The sequence below is a fragment of the Epinephelus fuscoguttatus genome, linkage group LG6, assembly GCF_011397635.1.
Source record: "Epinephelus fuscoguttatus linkage group LG6, E.fuscoguttatus.final_Chr_v1".
Lineage (NCBI taxonomy): Eukaryota > Metazoa > Chordata > Actinopteri > Perciformes > Serranidae > Epinephelus > Epinephelus fuscoguttatus.
In genome coordinates, this window is record NC_064757.1 from 44378604 (window position 1) to 44400490 (window position 21887).

General features: G+C 41.1%; 1 protein-coding gene across 1 annotated transcript; it reads left to right on the forward strand.

Moving 5' to 3' along the window:
- Positions 1-1886: 1886 nt before the first annotated feature.
- On the forward strand, positions 1887-13630 carry LOC125890833 (peptidyl-prolyl cis-trans isomerase C). The gene is made up of 6 exons (XM_049579657.1): positions 1887-2717; positions 5320-5433; positions 6186-6279; positions 7877-7944; positions 8164-8280; positions 9750-13630. The coding sequence occupies exons 1-6, from the start codon at positions 2613-2615 to the stop codon at positions 9876-9878; spliced, it is 627 nt and encodes a 208-aa protein (XP_049435614.1). The 5' UTR covers positions 1887-2612; the 3' UTR covers positions 9879-13630.
- Positions 13631-21887: the final 8257 nt, after the last annotated feature.

The window sequence follows — 21887 nt, forward strand, 5'->3', positions numbered from 1 at the left end:
TTCAGTCTACTGAGAGAGAATATTTCACCTGATGCCACAAGTTTACATGTAAATAGTGAAAAGCAGTGGCGGCTGCTGGTCTTTCAAACAGGGGAAGCTCGCTTTAAGTTTACATCATAAAATGTGTCATATCGTAGCGAGGCAGTAACTTATAAAAGGAACATTTAATTGAAGCTGTTTTTCAACCACACTCATGCCATAGAACCACAGCAACACACCCCTCAAAGGTTTTCAGATGGGTTTAACGGTGAAAATGAGCTATATGGCTTATGGAAATAAGGAACTTCAGGCGGCACTCTGTCAGAAGACTCCACTCGCAAATACCCGTATGGGACTGAGCTCGAAATGCGACGATGCCGGTGTGTATTCCAAAAGTGCTGTCAATCACAAAGGGGTTCAGCCTTTTAGACAATTCCTCCGATCATCATGCAGACACCGAGCGTCCTCTCCCGCCTACCGCTCCATTAGGTCCCAGGGAAGCTGAGCCTCCCTGGAAGTGACGATTTTGTCACATTTATCCAATGACCGTCTCGCTTTGCTGCATGAAAAAAACCTGCTCAGTGCTGTCTCATAGGAATGCTTGGAGGCTCCGCGTCCACCGTGCTGACACGAGAATGTATGACAGGGAGGTCGCGTTTGAAAACTGGTAATACACAGCTGATGTTTGAACATCATAGTCGTGATGTTACACATCCTAGCGCACGGTTAATGCAATGTAAATTCTTATTTTAATGTAAATTCAATATTGCATATTTGACCATTTCTTCTATGAAATTTTAGGGGAAGTTCAGCCTCCCTTGTTGTCTCAGAGCAATCGCCCCTGGTGAAAATAAAAGAGGTGTGAAAGGACTTAATTTGAGCTGATCTGTCTGTATGCAGAGGTGTTCGCTCCTCCAGCAGACAGGGGGCGCTGCTGGTGATGCTGGTGCAGATGCAGCTGGATGAAAATATGTTGTGTAAAGCTCCATTTAAATTGTTGTAAAAGGATCTTACTAACATCTAACAGCAGAATGTTGCTGTGGTTATATTCTTTAATCTCTCACTCATTCAGACATGAATCTACAGCACCAGCTTGTTGAACTGCAGCGTCCTTATAATACTGTATGTACCTGTACTGGTACCTGTGTGTTGTGGAGGTGTGTGTGTTGGCTGACATTCTGTGTGTTCCTACAAATGATCAGACACACACATGTTACTGTTTCTATCAGCTCAGGATGTTAAAGGTCGACACAAACACGACTGCTAACCTTTATTTGTCCGCAGAGATCTGTTGTTGTGCAGCAGGAATGATTTCATTTGTCTCATCATGACGCCCTCGTATTTATTTATCTATCACGAGGCCGCTGTCAGGGCCTCGACCCTCAGGTTGGGAACCACCGACCTAAAGTTTCCTCTGTGATACTTTGTTTTGTTTCTTGTTTTGAGGGAGTCGCAGGTTTCAACGTTTGTGTGTGTGGACATAATTTTGAATTTAAAGATTATGGTTTGTAAACTCAACACAAAGTTTGTGCCTTTAGTCCAAACGTTTCTTCGTCCTCTGTTTTCACTGCTGATGAAGCTTTCAGGAGACACCATGAAACTTTTGTTCTTCTTTACAGCTTTGTTCATCCTTTCTTTTTATTCTCTTCTCTTCATCTCCTCCATCTCCTCTTATTCTCCTTATTTCCTATCCTCTGTTTCCTTATCCCTTCTCCTCTTCTTTCCTTGTTTCTCCTCCTTGTGTCCCCCTTTACTTGTTTTTGTTTCATCTTCTCTCCTAGTTACTTCTCCTTTCATCTCCTCCACCACCCATCTTTTCTCTCCTTCACTCTATATTACTCTCATCTGCTCTCCTTCTCTTTTTGCCCATTGTTCCCTTTATTCCTCTCCTTATTTCCTTTCCATTTTTCTGTCCCTTCCATGCTTCCTAACCTCTTATAATTTCTTTACCTCTCATTTAATTCTCTGTAACTCTCCTTTTCTCTCTTTGTGTTTCCTTTCCTTTCCTAATCGTGAGTCCTCTCCTCTCCTTGTGTCTCTGTTCCTCTCTGTTCCTTTCCTTTCCTCTCCTTTCCTTCCCTTTCCTATCCTATCCTTTCCTCCTCTTGTGTCTCTATTTCTTTCCTTTCCTTTCCTTTCTTTCTCTCTTCTCTCCTTGTTTCTCCTCTCCTCTTGTGTCTCCTTTCCTCTCCTTGTTCCTCCTCTCCTCTCCTCTTCTCTCCTCGCCTTTCCTCTCTTCTCACATCCTTTCCTTTCCTTTGCTTTTCTTTCCTTTTTTCCTTTCCTATCCTATCCTATCCTATCCTATCCTTTCCTCCTCTTGTGTCTCTATTTCTTTCCTTTCCTTTCCTTTCCTTTTCTCTTCTTGTTCCTCCTCTCCTCGCCTTTCCTCTCTTCTCACATCCTTTCATTTCATTTCATTTCCTCTTTTTGTGTCTCCTCTCCTCTCCTCTCCTCTCCTCGGTGGGCGGGGCTAGGTCCAGGTCCGGCCCACAGGGGGAGTGGTCTGGTGATGTCGCCGTGTTTGGAGCGCTGTTTCCCGGCCAGCCTCCCAGCTGTGAGCCGCTGTGATTTCCTCCTCTTCCTCTCCGGTACTCCCAGCAGGGCCGTGTTACCGCTGTCTCCGGTTAAAGATGGAGCTCCGGACGATCCTCCCCGCTCTGCTCTTCCTCTCCGCCGCCTGTCTGCAGCCGGTGTCCGGCGCGTCTTCACGGACAGGACCGAAAGTCACGGAGAAGGTGGGTGATGAGATCTTCCGCATGTATTAGCATTAACCCGAATCTGCGTGTCCGCTCCTCTCCGCGCGCCATCAGCTGCTTCTGTGGCTGCGCGCGCCACGGCCGGAGGATGAAGCGCGAGCGCGCACGCGCACACACAGAGGCACAGAGAGACGACGTGTGTGCGGCGTCAGCGCGAGGAGGCCTGGACCGGAACACACACTTGACTCTCCGCGTATTGAGGCTGCAGACCTTTCTAGAATGTGTGAGACAGTTCACACACTCACGCACTCACACGCACGCGCGCACAGCTGTACACGTGTCCATTGAGAGGAGTCTTGATGCGCAGTGCGTTCGCCTGCAGACCTGACCTGAATGTGTCCTCTCCAGGCTTCAGTAGATTTTAATAATGCTCACATTAATGCATCACACGCTGTCATATATAATCCAGCTATTAAGACAGAGCGTTGATATGACGTAATGACTGAACCCTGGCCTGTAAACACCTGCTGGTATTGTGAGATGGCGCCAATTAAACAGACATTAATGTGACTAATTAATGACAGAAAATAATATTATAAAGGGACTAATGTGTCTTCTGTAAGGAGTTCTTCGAAAAGTCCATCAGTCAGAGTTTGATGTAGGTCGACACACTGTGAGTGTTGCAGTAAATGTGTTATGTAGGGCAGAAATATTTCACTGAACTCTCCATATTCATATATTCATTATAATCAAACAACTCTTACTATTCTTTACTTTCCAAACACATGAAGGCAAGATAGCCGAAAGTTTGGGGAGCAAACTGGAGAACATTTGCTCCAGGTTTAATGGACATGCATTAAAGCTGTCCTGCTACTCACTATGTGTACTCCCAGAGTACTTAAAGTACTTTAAAGTACTTCAGATCTCATGTTGAGACAGACTGTGGCCAAATTTAATAGCCTACTTACTTTTTTCAAAGAGATGACAAATAACATAATTGAGCCCTATTTTCAGTGGTGGAAGAAGCATTCAGAAAGTATCAATACCTTTACTTTTACTTTAGTAAAAGTCTCAGTACCACTGTGCAGAAATACTCAGTCAAAGTTGCATATAATATTTTGCTTTAGAAAAAGAAGAAGGCAGGTGGAAGGTGAGACACCAAGACAAGAAGCCTGCCAACCTGCAGACCAGTGTTTGAGACCAACAAACAAGGAAACCAGTTGTTTAGCGAATTATCGTTGTGTTTCCAGCTGTGATTGTGCCATCAAAAGCAACCGGGTCTCACTCCAAACGCGACCCTTAGTCAGTGGCCCAACAGCGTAACACAGTGACACACAGAGGCACTTTTAGAAGAAGAAGTTATTCTTTATATAAAGCTATACAAATCCAATGTAATATCATTATTATTATTATTATTATTAATAAATCATTGTGTTGTCACACACATACACACACACAGACCTGAAATACACACACATGCACAAACAGGACCTGCACATGCATTAAATGGAGTGATGTCAGAGTGAGGGGGCTGCTTTGGACAGGCGGACCGAGCAGTTTGGGGTTCAGTGCCTTGCTCCAGGGCACCTTGACAGTACCCAGGACGTGAACTGGCACCTCTACAGCTACCAGTCCACGCTTCATGCTTGGTCCAAACAGGGACTTGAACTGGTGACCCTCCAGTTCTGTGGACTGAACTACTGCTGCCCAGAATACAAAAGTATCAGCATTAAAATGTACTCAAAGTGCCAAAAGCAATTATTAATTATTAATAATTATTTATGCATTCATGTGTTAATAACTTTAATGTGTTTAATGTGTTTTTACATATATATATATATATATATATATATACATACATATATATATCTCATTATTATTTCGTACACTGCTGGGTAGCTTGATCCCCATGGGAAAGATGTAGTGGAGCAGAAGTATAAAGTAGCAGAAAATTAAAATACTGAGGTGAACTACAAGAACCTCAAACTTGTACTCAAAGCTTCAGTGTGTAGGATTTAGGGGGATATATCGGCATTCATATAATATAATATAATATAATATAATATAATAAGTTATTTAGTGTATAATCACCTGAAAACAAGAATCATTGTGTTTCTGTTACCTTAGATTGAGCTGTTTATATCTACACAGGAAGCAGGTCCTTGTTTATGGAGGTCACCATGTTGCCCCGCCATGTTTCTACGGTGGCCCAGAACAGACAAACCAAACACTGGTATCAGAAAAAAAACACTTTATTCAGTGTTTGTACTGCTTTACATCAGCTGGTCTGTTTGTTTTAAAGAGGAGATGACCTCTGTGGATAATTTGGTTCACAGTAGAAACCTCCTGAACAGTGAACACTGAAGGAATTCTAACCAGGAGAAGTTTCAGCTGGTTGCAATCTGAATCTTCACCACTAGATGTCTCTAAATCCCCCTAAATCTTACACACTGGACCTTTAAGTACAGAACTTAAGTAAATGCACTTTTCATTGCTGCCTAATGTGTTAAATTATATCAGAAGTTCAGTAGAAAAATGGAAAAACGTACAAAAACCATTCTTAAGTAAATGCTTCTTGTCACTTCACACCTCCGATTGATTTCCTTTCTGTGTGTGTGTGTGTGTGTGTGTGTGTTTCCAGGTGTTTTTTGACATCACAGTGGCGGGTCACGAGGTGGGGCGCATCGTCATCGGCCTTTTTGGGGAGGTCGTCCCCCTCACGGTCAATAACTTTGTCGCCCTGGCAACCGGAGAGGTAGGATGATGGTGTATACAAACACACGCTCACACACATTTCATGTTATTAAGATGACATGTGGGTGGATTCAGTGACTTACACTGATAGCTCAGTTATCAAAAAACAAGTATGACGAAGAAATTTACTTAATTTGGCTCTTAAATCAACTGGCTGGAAGTACAAAAGGACCGACCATGTGTAACCACTTAAAAAGTGTGTGTTCCAATTTAACATATTTTTCCATTATATTTATTTATATTCACATTTCTTCAGACATGTTTCTCAGCTTTTCAGTTATTTTATGCAGCATATAGATTTGATTTTAAACTCCATAACATACTCCGACAGGTGGTAACTCTTCAGGCTGTAATTCATCGGGATATTTAGTTGAAATATCTGAAATAACTCTTTCTCATTCGACCCTGAACTTAACACAAACATTTATATCTCTAGTCAGTGTTGCAGATTAGGTGCCATTCTTTAGATAACGTCTTTTTTTCTTTTTTAATTAAATACACACTGTGGTTTAGTTTGGTTGTGTATTGCATCTTTTTTAAATTTATTTCATTTTATTTTGTACATACATTTCCACACAAAACAACTTTCAAATGATAAAATTCCAGGTTGTCTTATCAACAAATATTTTATGTTTTTTTTTTTTGTTCATTTAATCTAAAATGTTTTCATTGAACCCCTTACTGTGTGTGTACGGTGGTGTTTCTGTTTACATGTGTTGATGCACACGTTAAGTTTCCTGTGTGTCTCTGCAGAAAGGTTACGGCTACAAAGGGACAAAGTTCCACAGAGTCATCAAGGACTTCATGATCCAGGGAGGAGACTTCACAGCTGGAGATGGAACTGGAGGTGAGATTCAAAGTGACACTCTGCCAAAAATATGTCTTTTACATTTCTGTTTTTTGAAGGCTTGTACGCTGATTTCAGATCGTGTTTTTATGGAAGAAGAAGCATCAAAACATCCACAGAAACTCATCAAACTCCTCCTACAGTCCACGTCTCTGGTTTTCATTTCTGTTTTTTTAAATTAAATCTTTTCAGTCCTCATACACACCTCATTAGTCGGTATTTCAGTATTAAAGGGCCCGTTTTTGTCACGAAAATCTCTGCAGCAGTTTCAATGCATGTTAACTAACTTGTTAACTTCACACACGGTGCATTTCCATCCACCTATTTTTATATGCATTTTTAATTTGCACGTAAAAAAGCTGTGATTAATCATTAAAAATTCAAAGAAGTCTTGAAATACTGCAGAAAAGAATTTTTGCTCGGAAAAGTTTGAAAAGTTGGTGTATCAATAAAAAGTAAATGCAGCTCAAAACAGATCAAGCAAATGACGATGACATACAGAAATCACATGACTGAAATGTCACTCAAGCTTCTGCTCCACTGAAGAGACAAAAAATGGCAAAAACATCAGGTATGTGTGAATGATGAGGAGACTGCAATTAATACAAGTATATTTAGTGTTTCCCTTTGTTTGAGGTTTGATTGGTGCTCTTTTAATAATGTCACCTTGCTCTCCTCTTTTGCAGTGGTGGAAATCTCGATGAATCAATGCCCAATATTTGCAAAACAGTAGTGGATGGAAAAGCACTTAAATTCACATTTTCATTTTCTGGTAATTCTGTTAAAATCTGCACTACATTTGGAGCTGAAGCCTGACTACATAATACTGTTTTTTCCTCATCCTGGTGATCGGCACATCAGGGTGATGTTAGTATATGTTGGATGTGTTTCCGTTCACGTCCCCTACAACTGCAGAGCAACACTGGCACATGTTCATTTTCACCTGTCGTAGTAGTCTGAGTGGGCAGAAGTTCGCTGCACAGATCAGCCTCTCATTGGGTGGAACGAGCCACCCGATGAAGTCCCGCCCTACCACCTCCGGTTGCAGTTTTCAACACGTCCTTTACTAACTTTTGCGGTGTTTGATCTTGCGGGGATGTAGCCATTTTTCTGCCATGGTTCGCGTCCTGTAGGCGATATTTTTGTGGGCGTGTTACACCAAAACCTGTTTCCCCCGGCAATATTTGTGCAAGTGCACCGTTGCTGTGGCACCACCCAGAATGATTGTGATTGGTTGAAAGAAATACAAGCAGCCGGGGCGTTTTTTTCTCCAATCTTAAAGTGAGAGTCGGCCCAGCCAGACCTTTCTTTTCTTGAGAAAGGTCTGGTGAGAGGGACTACTGTCGTAGTGACCGACTCACGCCAATCAACTGGCTTTGCTAACCCCAACATTTGTTTATTGTATTTCATTTGGTAAAAGTAACGCAAAAGTAGTGTAATAAGTAACTTATTACTCTACACAGAGTGTAATATTGTAAAGTACCTTATTACTTTTAAATCAAGGTAACAAGTAATGTGTAATATATTACCTTTTAAGAGTAACTTGCCCAACACTGATTTTCATACACCATGAGTGACCACAGTCTGTCTCCGTCAGGTCACAGCATCTACGGAACGACTTTTGCAGATGAAAACTTCAAACTGAAACATTTGGGAGCAGGCTGGGTGAGCACACACACACACACACACACACACACACACACATTTCTATGTCTGTTCTCGACCTCAGTATTAGGAATAACAAGCCAAAATGGCCTAAAACACATTCTTTATTCTACTTTTTCATGATGTAAGGATCAGTTTGGTGACTGAAACGTGAACGTAACATGTCAAAATGATGATGATGTAATGTATGAAAATGAGACATGTGTGTTCATGTACCAGGTGAGTATGGCGAACGCTGGTCCTGACACCAACGGCTCACAGTTCTTCATCCTGGCTGCCAGAGCGCCGTGGCTCGACGGGAAACACGTGGTTTTTGGGAAAGTCCTGGACGGGATGGTGGGTGGAGCCTCACACACTTTTCATTAATCTGCTGCATGTGTCACAGAGTCACAGAGTCCGAACTACTGAGGCGTCTTCTTTGTTCAGGAAGTTGTTCCAGCTGCTTCCTGTATAGACTCAGGAGCTCCACCCACACAAGAAACAGAGCAGGATTTGATACCTGGATTTAATAACAACAATGGTGGAATGTAATTAAGTACATTTACTTAAGTAGCGAGCCCACTTAAAGGTCAATGTCAAACCCTACACACTGGACCTTTACGTACAAAGTCTTGTACCTAGCTTAAGTACGTCCAATCATGCATTTCAATACTTCTAAGCTACATTAGGTAAATATTGTACTTTTTAGTCAATTACATTTGTCTGACAGCTTTAGTTACTTTTCAGATTACAATTTTTCACCCCCTATCTATCTAGTGATTTTAAATGTTTGTGAAAAACTTAAGGATTAGAAGTTCTTATGTGTGAAGAAAATTCTTCCTCCTTCTCAGGCTAAATAAACTCTGTGAAACCCTCTTGGATCAGCCAGAAAAGTCACTGTCACAAAGCTGAAAACAGGCTGTTTGTCTGACTTTTTAGAGATACATGGTTCTCACCTCGGGCCAAGGCCAAGGGGGGACCCATGAAAAGGTCTGTAGTTGAGCCTTAAATTGGAGTACAATTTACTTAATGACTTAAATCGCTGACAGTACAAGTCGTATGTATTTACATGATAAATAAATGTATTTTTTATCATTGAAACACATTTCAATGTGCCATCTGATATTCCAACCCTCCATGTATATACCAAAATAATGCGTCCCATCTGACATGGGTCAGGTGCACGATGCACAGAACCTACAAGCGCCGCTAACGTAGAAATGTGAGGTGGACCGCTGCCTGATTAGCTAAGTCAGAATGCCTCATCGAAAAGGAAGTCAGGGTACAGAGAGAGAGAACAAAAAAATGAAAGGAGAAGAGAGGCAACAGCCAAATGTCTGGCAAAAAACCCCCCAAAAAACGTGAAGAAGCAGCAGGTATGACCGGTGACGCTGATGGTGAGAAGTGAGGAAGACTAGTTTAGTGCTTAGTTTTAAAGCTACACTAGAGGACCTAATGCATCCAGTGATAACAACCATATTAAGCTATCTTGTCGGAAAGGGGGTCAAATAAAGCTCCAAAGTTATGTTAGATTTTGGCAAGGGAGTAAGGAACATTGCCATCTCTCAAAATGGTGTCTTTAAATCTTTATGCACATTGGAGTCCCTAAACAGTCTTCAAATTGCATAAATTGAGTAAACCTGGAAGACTGAGAGTTGATAGCCATGTACTCTTTATGCTATGCTCACTATGCTGTTTGTAGCGTAGCTGCTGACAGAACAGTCATGCTACAAACAGAATGATTTTATAGATTATAATGCATTGCTGTAGATTAAACTACCCTAAAGTGAGTCATCTAACCTGCGTCTGTCCGTCTCCTCTGACAGTCTGTGTTTCACACCATCGAGCTCCAGGACACCAATGACAGGAACCTGCCGTACACCGAGTGTGTGATTGTCAACAGCGGCAAGATCCCCGTCAAAGAGCCCTTCATCGTGGAGGTGGAGGGCTGGTAGACGCCACTGTGAGGTTTACTGTACCACAAAGACATTACGTGATTATTATATACTGGAGATCAATCAGAAGTCCAGTTTGCCAAATTCACTTTCTCATATCATCACTTTTACTTTTGACATGCTAACACTAACATGCTAGCAAATAAAGCATATCATCGTTTGAAATGTTTTGATACAATACACAAGTTTCTGTATTGATACCAAAACTAATTTTTTAAAGACTCTTAAGAATATAAGCATGCTTTTCTTTTTTCTGTTCAACATAACAGAAATCTTGCCTTTAAACAAACGTAAGTGATCAGAAAATATTATTTAAATCTGGAAACATCTGATCAAACAAGACTAAAAATCTGAAAATGCAGCTCTCAATATTTTAGTTTTTGGACATATTTCATTTGGTTGATAAAAACATAAACGTTCCATATTCAGCCTGATTAGCAAGCTAAAATGAACATGGAGCATCCTGAATGGAAACCTGTTTACGTCCCAGCTGTGACATGTTGGGTCCCGATCACACAGAAGGCATTTTGCAGGATGCAGAACATGAGGCAAACTGCACTGCCTTTGTTTAAAACCAAATGCCACGAGTAAAAAAAACGCTTGCTGCGTTTTCTTAATGTAGCCAGGCAACCACCCCATCACCTCCTTATTCTAACCTTCCCATGTAATGAAGCTACCTTTTATATTTTATTTAGTAGCTAGTTCCTAAAATGTTGAGGAACTTGCTGTAGCTCTGGTTGAGGCTGAGAGGCTGTCAGCAAATACAGTACTTTGTTGGATCATGGGGAGTACCACCAGTTGGTCCAGGAGCTTCTCCTCCATCATGGACGTTTACAGTACTGCACTTAATCTGCTTCCACGTCTGCTGTTTTCTATTCAGATGGTGCTAACTGTGGTTTGTAAAGTCGTATAGCTCTGGGTATCCAGCAACCACTACCACCAGTTTCTCCTCCATTGTTTACCAACTGTAAACTTGATGTCATGACCACCACAGAAGCCTCGCCTCTCACATCATCCCATTGGACATTGGCGGAAAAGACGGAGAGGATGTGGCTGTTCTGAGTTGAAGTTTTTTTCAACTCGCGGAGTTCAGAGCGCAGAAATCCAAGTCGCGTAGAGACGCAAAAACAGCGAGCAAAAAGTTTCATTCTCATTAAAAACTGTTACAAAAAGTCGCCTCCTGCTGCTAAAACACTTTCTGTGTGATCGGGCCCTTACACAGCTTTCCTTTTTTTAAATAGTTCAGTTAACCTGGAAAAAATAAACATGACTTCTGATTGATTTCCACTGTATGCAGAGATAATATATAAATTACAGATTAAGCTATGAACAGATCATATGCACATAAGAAGGGAAGATTTTTATCAACTTTTTGACAACAGGAAACAAAGAAAAATTAATTTGTGGTGACATCGGACTTGTTAAAAGTCTAACTGGGTTTGGAGATCAGATTAAATGACACAACGTTGAATTTATCATAGATAGTAAAGGAACACACAAACATTTCCACGTCATAGGCTACTATTCTCTATGCTCAGGTGAAAACCTCATATCTCCAAAATGTCCGCTTTTTCAGGATTGTAGCAAAAATGCCACATTTTAAACAAAATTTTGAAAATGAAACGACTTTACGACTGCAGGTTTTGGATTTTCTTGTGGAGTGCAGAGCGTTTGTCTCCCCCCTCCGGAAGCAAGAGTGATTACATAAACACTGTCTGTGTGTGCTTATCATAGATGTATAATGATACCTAGATACCAGACCTCTAGGTGGCGCCAAGTTGCTCGCCCGGGGCATACACCAAAAAGAGTTTCTAGCTTGTGGGTTTACTTCAACGGTATGCGGCCCACTGAATATGCGCAGTGGTGTTTCATACGCTGGCCCCATCCAAGAGTTCCCAGTCGGCTCACAGACTTTACATTGTCATGACATTGCAGATTTTTAAATTGCTTTTGTCAGCTCGAGAAAAAATTTACAAATTTAAACCCTTCATTGATAAATAGTCATAATAGAAAGAGTCATAAGTTACTTTGTTTGTATGCAGTTGTATTTTATGATGGTGGTCTATGGGGGAAATGCTTTTTGAGCTGCAGGGGATTTACTCCTGCAATACTACGAGCGGCCACCGAGAAACACTGAATGAAGAATGAAAAGCAGTGCCAAACAGAAGAAGACTTTAGATCCAGATTTTAGAGCGTATACGGGCGCATTTATACTCCCTTCACGAATGAAAATAGAAACGTCTGTTTCAAACGTACTAAACGTCACTGCCCTCATACATCCACGTGTCCTTTACGCTGGCATAGATACGGCCAATAGATGGCACTTGAGGGTGGAGTCAAAAGTTTCACACAACAACAATTGAGGTGACGGTGCAGGAGGTCGTAACATTGAACCTCTTAACGGAGGCGGTGTTGTAGACAGCGGTGGTCTGTGAGGCCGTTAAATACATCAAGATGTGGACGGAGAGTATATTGCACTATATTACCTATCGTTACAATACACCCGTTTTAAAATGTCTTTGTTGTGACCTACGTTTGATTCTCGCTTGAAATGGTAGTACGTACTCCATTTCAATCAGATCTGTAAGCTTTAACAAAACATGCACTAATACGAACAAAATGAGCGCAGAGTACAGACAGAAGGCTGCATCTGTGTCCGTATACATATCTAACATTGAGCATAAATGAGCCCAACTCTACTGTCATTTAAAAACAAAACTTATTATTAAATGAAGCAATACACATATTGAAAAATTTAACTCTGTGGTATTAACTTCCTGTGTTCCTGGGTAGATTTTTTTTTAACCATTTGCATTTTTTTTATTTGTGATGCACTCCGTGTAAAACGACGTCTCATACACAAGCGTAATACAAACCATCAGAACCTGGAGATATGAGGTGTTCAGCCTGTAGTGACACATTGTATGCAGAGAGGAGTTGTTGGTTTTCGTCAGGCTCACTGTGGTTCATGCTAACGGTTCTATACGTTAGCATACTTGCATATTTAGTGGATGGTGTCGGTTAGCATCATCCCTGAAACTCTATCAAACTAAAGGAACTGTGACTCGAACATGATGAACCTCATGGAGACTTGCACTCACAGAACATGTAGCTCCTCTTAAATGTCATATTGCCAAAATCATTCTTTATTTGCCAAATGATTCTTGCACTTTCTATGCATCTAATCGATACTAACATATCTTCATCACTGTTATCAAACATATGCAAAAAACTAACTCTGTAGCACGTGTCAAATGCCATTCTCGCACTTTATTTTCTATCTTTCCATCATTGAAAATTAAAATTCTCTTTTTCACGTTTTGAATAAACAAGATCTTCCTGATGCATTACACATCATATCATGTTTGCAAAAACTACAGCACAAATTGCACAGGAAGGAAAAAGTGTTGAGGTGGGTATTAATACTGTAGCTGTCCTCTTAATGCTGATTTAAAACGTACTTTGTGTTAGAAGTATGATGTTGCTGACCATCACCAGGACAGAGGACTTATTCCAACTGTTAATGTTTTATCTTTTGTTGTTTCTAATGTTACTTTGTGATTTCAGTTAACTCCAAACTGTCGCTGTAGCATTATAATCTAGAGAAGTTCTGACAGATTTTCCTCATCTCACTGAAGTGAGAAATGTCTGTAACAAACATATCAGGAGTTCTGTTTTCATTATTTACAGTAACAGCAAAGACGAGTGCCAACAGGTGTGTTTTCTACAATAAAACAAGATGCTGTTGCAAAACTGTCCGAGACAATGTTCACTTATTTTGGTGTGTTTTTGTCAAGGTATAAAATATCAGAGGTGTCAACTCAAGTCAGACTCGAGTCACAAATTTGATGACTTTACACTCGATAAAATTTTAAAAAAGGCTTGCGACCTGACTTGGACATTAACCAGTCCCTCCAGAAAATCGCGATCGCAATAATTAAAGCAAATTCAATTAAAGTTCTCAATATTTTCAGGGTGAGCGTGAATGGTTGTTTGTCTCTATGTGTCAGCCCTGCGATAGTCCGGCGACCTGTCCAGGGTGTACCCTGCATCTCGCCCGATGTCAGCTGGGATAGGCTCCAGCCCCCCCGCGACCCTCAAGAGGATGAAGCAGTTAGAAGATGAATGAATGAATGAATGAATATTTTCAGGGGCTTGCAATTTTTCAAAAGTCCCGGATTTTTTCTACGTTTTTCCACATTTTCCAGCCGACCAGAAGTTGTCGCGTATGCAACGTCATTTGAAACGTCATCAGACGTGTCATGAAATGCGCTAATGGCACTGCAGTATGGAGAAGCGTTCTGTATAAGAATTTTCACTGTGTAAATGCATACAATATGTGTTGAATGTATTAAAATGTTATGTTTACAGAAGTTGTTTAACAGTCATATTGTCTGGTTTGAGAGCCGCAATATTCATTCAGGATTTTTTGCAACATTATTGGAGTCCATGTTTTGAAACTAATTAGATAAAGAAGAGAACTATAAAAAAAACCATTTGCAGCTATTTTTTGTAATATTCAGTATGATTATTATAGCAAGTGATTACATGACTTATTTTTTTTGGAGGTAGTAATTAAAAATAAAAATCTCCTTTTGTCATCAGCCGCAGTTTTAATCACATAAAAATGCCGCAATTTTTATCGCATTTTTTGACAAAATTGGCTGCAAATTCAAGGTTTTTTTGCCGTGAGATCCTGGAGGGACTGATTAACACCAGTGACTGGTGACTTCACTAAGACTTGAGCCCTGGACTTAACACATTAACCCAGGTATGTGATGTAGTGATGTGATAAAAGTAATGTTGTAACAAGTTGCTTGGTTTTGGGGTAATTGCAATATTATTACTGAAATTTCATTAGTAATTAGTTACACTACTCGTTACTGGAAAAAGTAATAGTATTACGATACCGTGTTACTGCCCAACACTGATCGTGAGCCCTCTGGCGATTACCACCCCAAATAACTGCAGGTCTTGAAAGGTGGCAATGATTGGTCAGGGATGAATGTTTAGTCTGTCAAGTCTCTCGGCCAATTCATAGCAAGAATTCATGACTATAATCTCCTGATCTGACACAGCGACCACCTTAAAACCACTTGTACTGTACTCCACCCCATTTTGTAGCAAAAACGCCTAAAATGACATACCCAAATTAAAATGACTGTAGCTTCTGAACCACTCTGACTACATGCATGCATGAAAAGAAAGAAAGAAAACTCCCTGAAGTTTCTTGTGAAAGTGTCAGAAACACTCTAGGTGATACAGAGACAGAGTAATGGGCCTCTGAAGTCAGTAAAAAATTGAAGATTTTGCCTAAAATAAAATAAAAAATGATTTTCAGGATGAATAACTGTCTGTGGCTTCATCTGAGCAGGTAAATGACACTGTGGGGCTGTAGGCACACTATCAATGAACACTTGTGTCAAATTTGAAGAAGACTGCTCAAAGTATGACCATTCTACAGTGTTTTTACCATGAAAAGATCCAGGCGGAGCTCCAAATGACAAGTGGGTCACTCGTCTTCAAAACAGTACTATCAGTGATCAAACAACACTCAGCCAGCTTCAAACATTGTACCTTATTGAAATCAGGTGTGATTATGATAGCTGATGTTGTTTATGACACAGAAACACCATAAAATATCACCAAATAAAGCCATATGAAACGTGAAATTTATGATCCCACTTTCTAGACAGTATATCTCAGCCAAAAATAGTGGTAGGAGTGAGATTCTTATCCTTTATAAAACAGCTACGTGTCCGCTAACAGCTCCACATAAGATCACGAGTAATCCTTTAACTTTTCCCGTCGAAAAACAGCATGACATGACTTGTCACCACTCATCGCGATTTTGGACTTTGTGTGTTTAGGCTGCTCTGGTGCGAAATACATAATAAATAAAAGAAAAACGATGTTATTTTTGAAAAGTCGAGAGCTTGTTGAATCCGGCAATACCAAACATCACGTGGTTTGATGACGTAGTGCGCCTGGGAGATACCATTTAACAGAGGAGGAGGGGAGCCAGGATGTCGGCGTCCTGGCGGAGTTAAAGAGGTTAAAAGGCCAAAATATTTTGTGGTCAGAACCCAGCAAAAGGTGCAGTCACAAAGCATCCATTACCTTCATCCATTTACGCTTAAAACCACAAAAGCGGGGCAAAATAACTGTGAACTATATTAGAAATGAGTCTGAACAGATGTTCTGCTTCTGAAACATTTCCAGCGGTCAGCAGAAGCTCAGCGGAGCCCCGACAGAGCTGGGACGCGACACAGCCGGACTCTGTGGTCATGCAGCGTCAGTCTGAACCCGCTGGGTGTGACAACAATCCGAACACCCTTTTCATTCAGACTCCAACTCTGTCCTGAATCACGCTGAGACGCTTTTTTAGTCTCTGGTTTGAACCAGTTGTGGGTCTGCAGGCCGCCGTTTGAGAAGCGTTGGCGTTAAACGGTGTAATTATCGTCGGTAAAAGGTGAAGCTGCAGCGGACAGCCGAGAGCTGACAGCTGATCTCTCAGAGCTGACACAAAACTGCTGCTAATGAGAACTACAGCGGGTGATTTGTTTTCCCCTGTTCTACAACACACACACACACACACACACACACACACACACACACACACACAGATACAAACAGATAAACAGATACACACACACCTTCACACACACACACACACACACACACACACACACACACAGGGGAGGAAAACATCTCCGAACACAAAGGTCAGAGCAGAGCAGAAATCTCAGGAGGAAGACAGGAAGTCGACAGAAAACAGTGAAATATATCACCGTTGTCCGCTCGACGCGCTCGCTGCTCTCAAACGTCAGATCTCCACAAATTAAGAAAATAATCCAAAATGTCACTGCGGTTTATTTCAAATATAGTTAAAGGTGACAAACAGGCTGACGCTCTTCATCTTTACATCATCAGACAGGCTGTTTATCCTCCGTCTTTCTGTTTACTCTTTAATTTTCCAGGGAAACCTGACTCTGATCAATTTTAATTCTGAAACAAGCATTTTTTAAATACTGTTATTAGAACGTGATGTCGGAGAAATGACAGGAAACAAGAGAAAGCAAAGTAACAAACACCCCCGGTCAGTCCACACGGGTTTTTAATGCTTCTCTGGAAATATCAGAGCCACAAAATCTAATTATTAAATACATTATGAATGAGTTATAAATTATAAATAATGTATCAGTAAACAGCACTTTAATCATGATCAGTTTTGTGGACAGTGGGTGGGAACTGAAACCGTTAAATCAGTCATGTGTTTTTCTCTTTAAACAGATCAGATTTTTTTAATTTACCTTTGAAACAAACCCTGAAAACAAAAATCAACCATACAAACATTTATTTGTTCCTTATGCTATTATTTTTCTTAATGTTTGACATATCAATTTGAAATATTTGTCTCTCTCGTCTAGTCTCTGGTTTGTTTGTGATTACAGTGATCTTGGTGTTGTGTTTTATTCTTGTATTTTACACTTGTCTTAATATAATATAGTTTTTATTTTCGATTCTTGGGCTATTTTTAATTGGATGTAAATGTTCTTCTATAAAGTGTTTCTCTTGCACTTTGTGTTGTATTTTATTTTCCTTATTATGTTGCACTGTGATTTTTACAGTTTACTGCATAAACTGATCTGTGTATTTCTTTATCCCGATACAGACTTGTTGTATTGCTTTGTGTTTGTTTGTTTGTTCGTGTGTTTGTTTACCAACGCTTCCTGTTTGCACTATCCCTTTGCTGTTGTAATGTTGCAAATCTTGCGATGAAAGATTATCTTATCTCATCTGTTTCTTGTTTTTTCAACTGAAGCACTCTGCACACTCTCTTTATAAATTCCTTGTACATGATGAAGACTGGAGGAGGAAGCAAATGATGTCTTCAGTAAAATGCAGGATGAGAAGAGGTACAAACAGTACCTTTTGTGTTTGTGGAAAAAGAGATTTCAATGAATGATTTATTTATTTTCCACAGAAATATATCTGTCAAAATATCTTGGAAGATTTGTTCACTTACGCCCAGGCATGGTTTGGTTTAATGTGGTTAAAAAGTGGAATATAAATGTTGTTTCAACAACATTAAGTGACTATGTTTCATGAAGAAGAACCTAAAATAAGGTAATTTAAAGGATGTTTAAATGATGTTTCTATGAAGCTTGGGTGCCTAAAAAATGTTCACTTTCAATCACATTCAGCCTGGTTTTATTTTGTCCCTCTGTGTGCAGTCACATCTAAATTAAAGATGCATTTACACTTCCACAGCCTCTTAAAGATGGTTGTTTTTGATGGTTTCAAATCCAGCACATCATGAGAAATGATCCAAGGATCCAGATATGATGTATGAATTAATATATGATTTATAAAACCCTGCAACACTCTTTTGTCTTGAAGATGTAAAGAGTTGAATGTTATTTTAGATGAGCGTATACGGAGGTAAAATGTTCATGGTGGCACAAACTCTCAGAGAAATGTCATTTCCTGACCCTCTCTGCTGTTTGAAACATCTCAGCTGGGTCTATATTTTCTGTCTGCTGTTGTTTTATTTTTCCACAGGACCACCAGGTGAGACGGACGGACGGACGGACAAACTACCACCTTAAACATCCACCAGCTCTCCTCAGCACATGGCGAAAGAGAAACCCCTCTCTCCGTTTGTCAGGCGAGATATAACAAGACTGTCTGAAGCAGAGAGCTCGAGAAGGAGGGCAGAGAGGAGAGAGGAGGACGGAGGAGAGAAATAGAAAGCGATAGAGAGACACAGAGAGAAAGAGACAGAGAGGAGGAGGAGAGAGAGAAAGTGGTGCTAGGTTTTTAAATGGTCCGGAGGGATGCGTGTCGAGGAGGAGGAGGAGGAGGAGAGGAAAGAGGGGAGGCTCCCACAGCGACTGCAAGTTGTTATATTGGGGATCTGTTAGTGGATCAATGAAAAAAGAAAGAAAGAGAAAGAGGGAGGGAGAGAGGCTGTGTGGAAGGATGACAGGCCTCATTACCACCAAACCTCAGACAGTGATGCTTCTGTGTGTGTGTGCGCGTTCATATATGTGTGTGTTTGCAGTGTGTGTGTGTGTGTGTGTGTGTGTGTGTGTGCGCGCACATCTTCACATGTGTACTGTGTGTATCCCCATGCCAGCAGAAGCCTATTTACATGCATGAGTGTGTGTGTGTTTGCAGGATTGTCTTTCCTCTCTCTTGCTGTGTATAATTGTGTGTGTGTGTGTGTGTGTGTGTGTGTGTGTGTGTGTGTGTGTGTGTGTGCACATCTTCACATGTGTACTGTGTGTATCCCCATGCCAGCAGAAGCCTATTTACATGCATGAGTGTGTGTGTGTTTGCAGGATTGTCTTTCCTCTCTCTTGCTGTGTATAATTGTGTGTGTGTGTGTGTGTGTGTGTGTGTGTGTGTGTGTGTGTGCTCCCTGCAGGCCTGTGTAAGAGGAGGATGATGGGACAGAGTTGTTTAAAGGTCAGCAGCAAACACATCATCAGACACAGAGCGAGCTGCCCTGAGAACTAACAGCTAACCTGCTCACAACCACAGACTAACCACAACACAACCAACACACAATCTATCAGTCAGTAATGACGACCGTGAACTCACCAACCGACCCTAAGGTGTGCACATAATGCAGCAGCGCTAACATGCTGGTGTTTAGCAGGTATAATGTTTACCATGTTCACCATCTTGGTTTAGCGTATTAGCATGCTAACATTAGCTGATTCGCAGTGTACAGCCGAGGCTGATGGGAATGTCATTAGCTCTGCAGGTATTTGGTCATAAGCCGAATTACTGAACACATTAAAATGTTGACCTGATGATGGCGCTATAGTCTGAAGATTATTAGATATCATCCTTTGGGACTTTGAGTATATGCAAATTTTCTGACAATCCAATGGCATCAGAGTAAAAAATATTGCAAGATAAGTTTTTAAATAAGAGGAATTTACCTGGGTGTTTTGGTGCAAAACAATAAACAGTACTGAAAGGAAGAACCTAGAATTAATGTCTCGCAGTTGTATGTCTCCGCACACCAGTCATGTTTCTCAGTCATGATGTTGAGTATTGGCAAGAAAAGTGTTTTATGCAGAACGTTATGATGTCGCAGCAAAGTTGACCTTTGACCTTTTGGATATAAAATGTCATCACTTCATCATCTCATCATTTTAGTCTATTCGATATTTGTGTGAAATTTTGTCACACTGACCTTGACCGTCAAGCACGAAACTCTGATCAGTTTATTCTTCAGTCCAAGTGGATGTTTGTGTCAAATTTAAAGAAATTTCCTGAAGGATTTGTTAATATTTCACATTCACAAGAATCAGATTGATGCAAGGTCACATAAACCTTGACCTTTGATCACTGAAATCCAATCAGCTCATTGTTGAGTCCAAATGAACAGTTGCACCAAATTTAAAGTGATTCCCTTATGCTGTTCTTAAGATATTGCGTTTGCGAGAATGGGACAGACAAGGTCACAGTGGCCTTGACCTTTGACTTAAGACCACAAAGGACTAATCACTTCATTGTTGAGTCCAATTGAACTGTGCCAAATTTGAAGAAATTCCCTCAAGGCATTCTTGAGATGTCACGTTTACAAGAATGGGACGGGCAGCCCAAAGACCTAATGCCTCCGGCTACGGCTGTCACTGGTGCAGAAGCATTAAAGTCAAGAATCATGAGTTTCAAAAACAGAAAAAAACTAAAGATCATCTTCTGTTGGGATCACTCCAGCCACAATACAACAATCCATGACTTAATGCAAATGTGGGCCAGGGGTGTAAAGTGGAGGGCCAGTGGCTCCTTCCCCACTTACTCGCCCGCTACTTGTTCGAGCCACAACACATCTACAAACTCCACCTTTTGATCTCAACAACACGCCCTTAAAGTTTTCACTGCATCTTGCACGGTTGTGGTGCTATCACACTCTAAATATCTTTCCACAGACAGACAGACATATAAACACCTGGCAAAATACACTTGGGGCAGTTTACGTGGTTCTTTCCCGCTCCAATAGGTAGCTCCAGGAACACACTTCTCCATGATGGCATACTCACAAAGACGGGCAAGTTGTTGCAGCTGGTAAATATATAAAATATATCTGTTTTTAAAATGAGGAGACGTCCCTCTCCCCAGCAACAATTTTCAACCCCTCCTGAGAGATCCTAGGGCGTTCCCAGGCCAGATGAGACCTATAATCCCTCCAGCGTGTTCTGGGTCTACACCAGGGCCTCCTACTTGTTGGACATGCCTGGGAAACCTCTAACAGGAGGCATCCAGGAGGATCCAGGTCAGATGTCGAACCATCTCAATTGGCCCCTTTCGGCGCAAAGGAGAAAGGGCTCTACTCCGAGCTCTGTCCGGGTTTTCTGAGCTCCTCCCCCTATCTCTAAGGCTGAGCCCAGCCACCCTTCGGAGGAAACTCATCTCGGCCCCTTGAATCCACAATTTCATTCTTTAATCACCACCCAAAGCTCATGACCATAGGTGAGGGTTGGGACATTTCCCCCTACTACGACAGTCCGGTGCAATGCCTGCCTCACTGCAGATGCCGTGCCAAACCGCTGATCCATCTCACACTCTGTTCTACCCTCACTTATGAACAAGACCCTGAAATACTTGAACTCCACCAGATCCACCAGAGAATCATGTCCTTAGACTTGGAGGTGCTGACTCTCGTCTTGACCGCCTCACACTCAGCTGCAAACTGCCCCACTGAATGCTAGAGGTCACGATGTGATAAAGCAAACAGAACCACATCATCTGCAAAGAGTAGAGATGCAAATCTGAGGTCTCCAAATTGGACCCCTTCCTCACCTCGGCTGCGCATCAAGATCCTGTCCATGATTATCACAAGTTAGTGACAAGGGACAACCCTCACAGAGGCCACCACCCACTGGTTTTGAAATGTCCCGGGTATTAAAAGTTTAGATATATATGTTTTCATTTATTAATATAGCTATCTACACCCGCTACATCACAAATCAAGTTCCTCTCACCCTT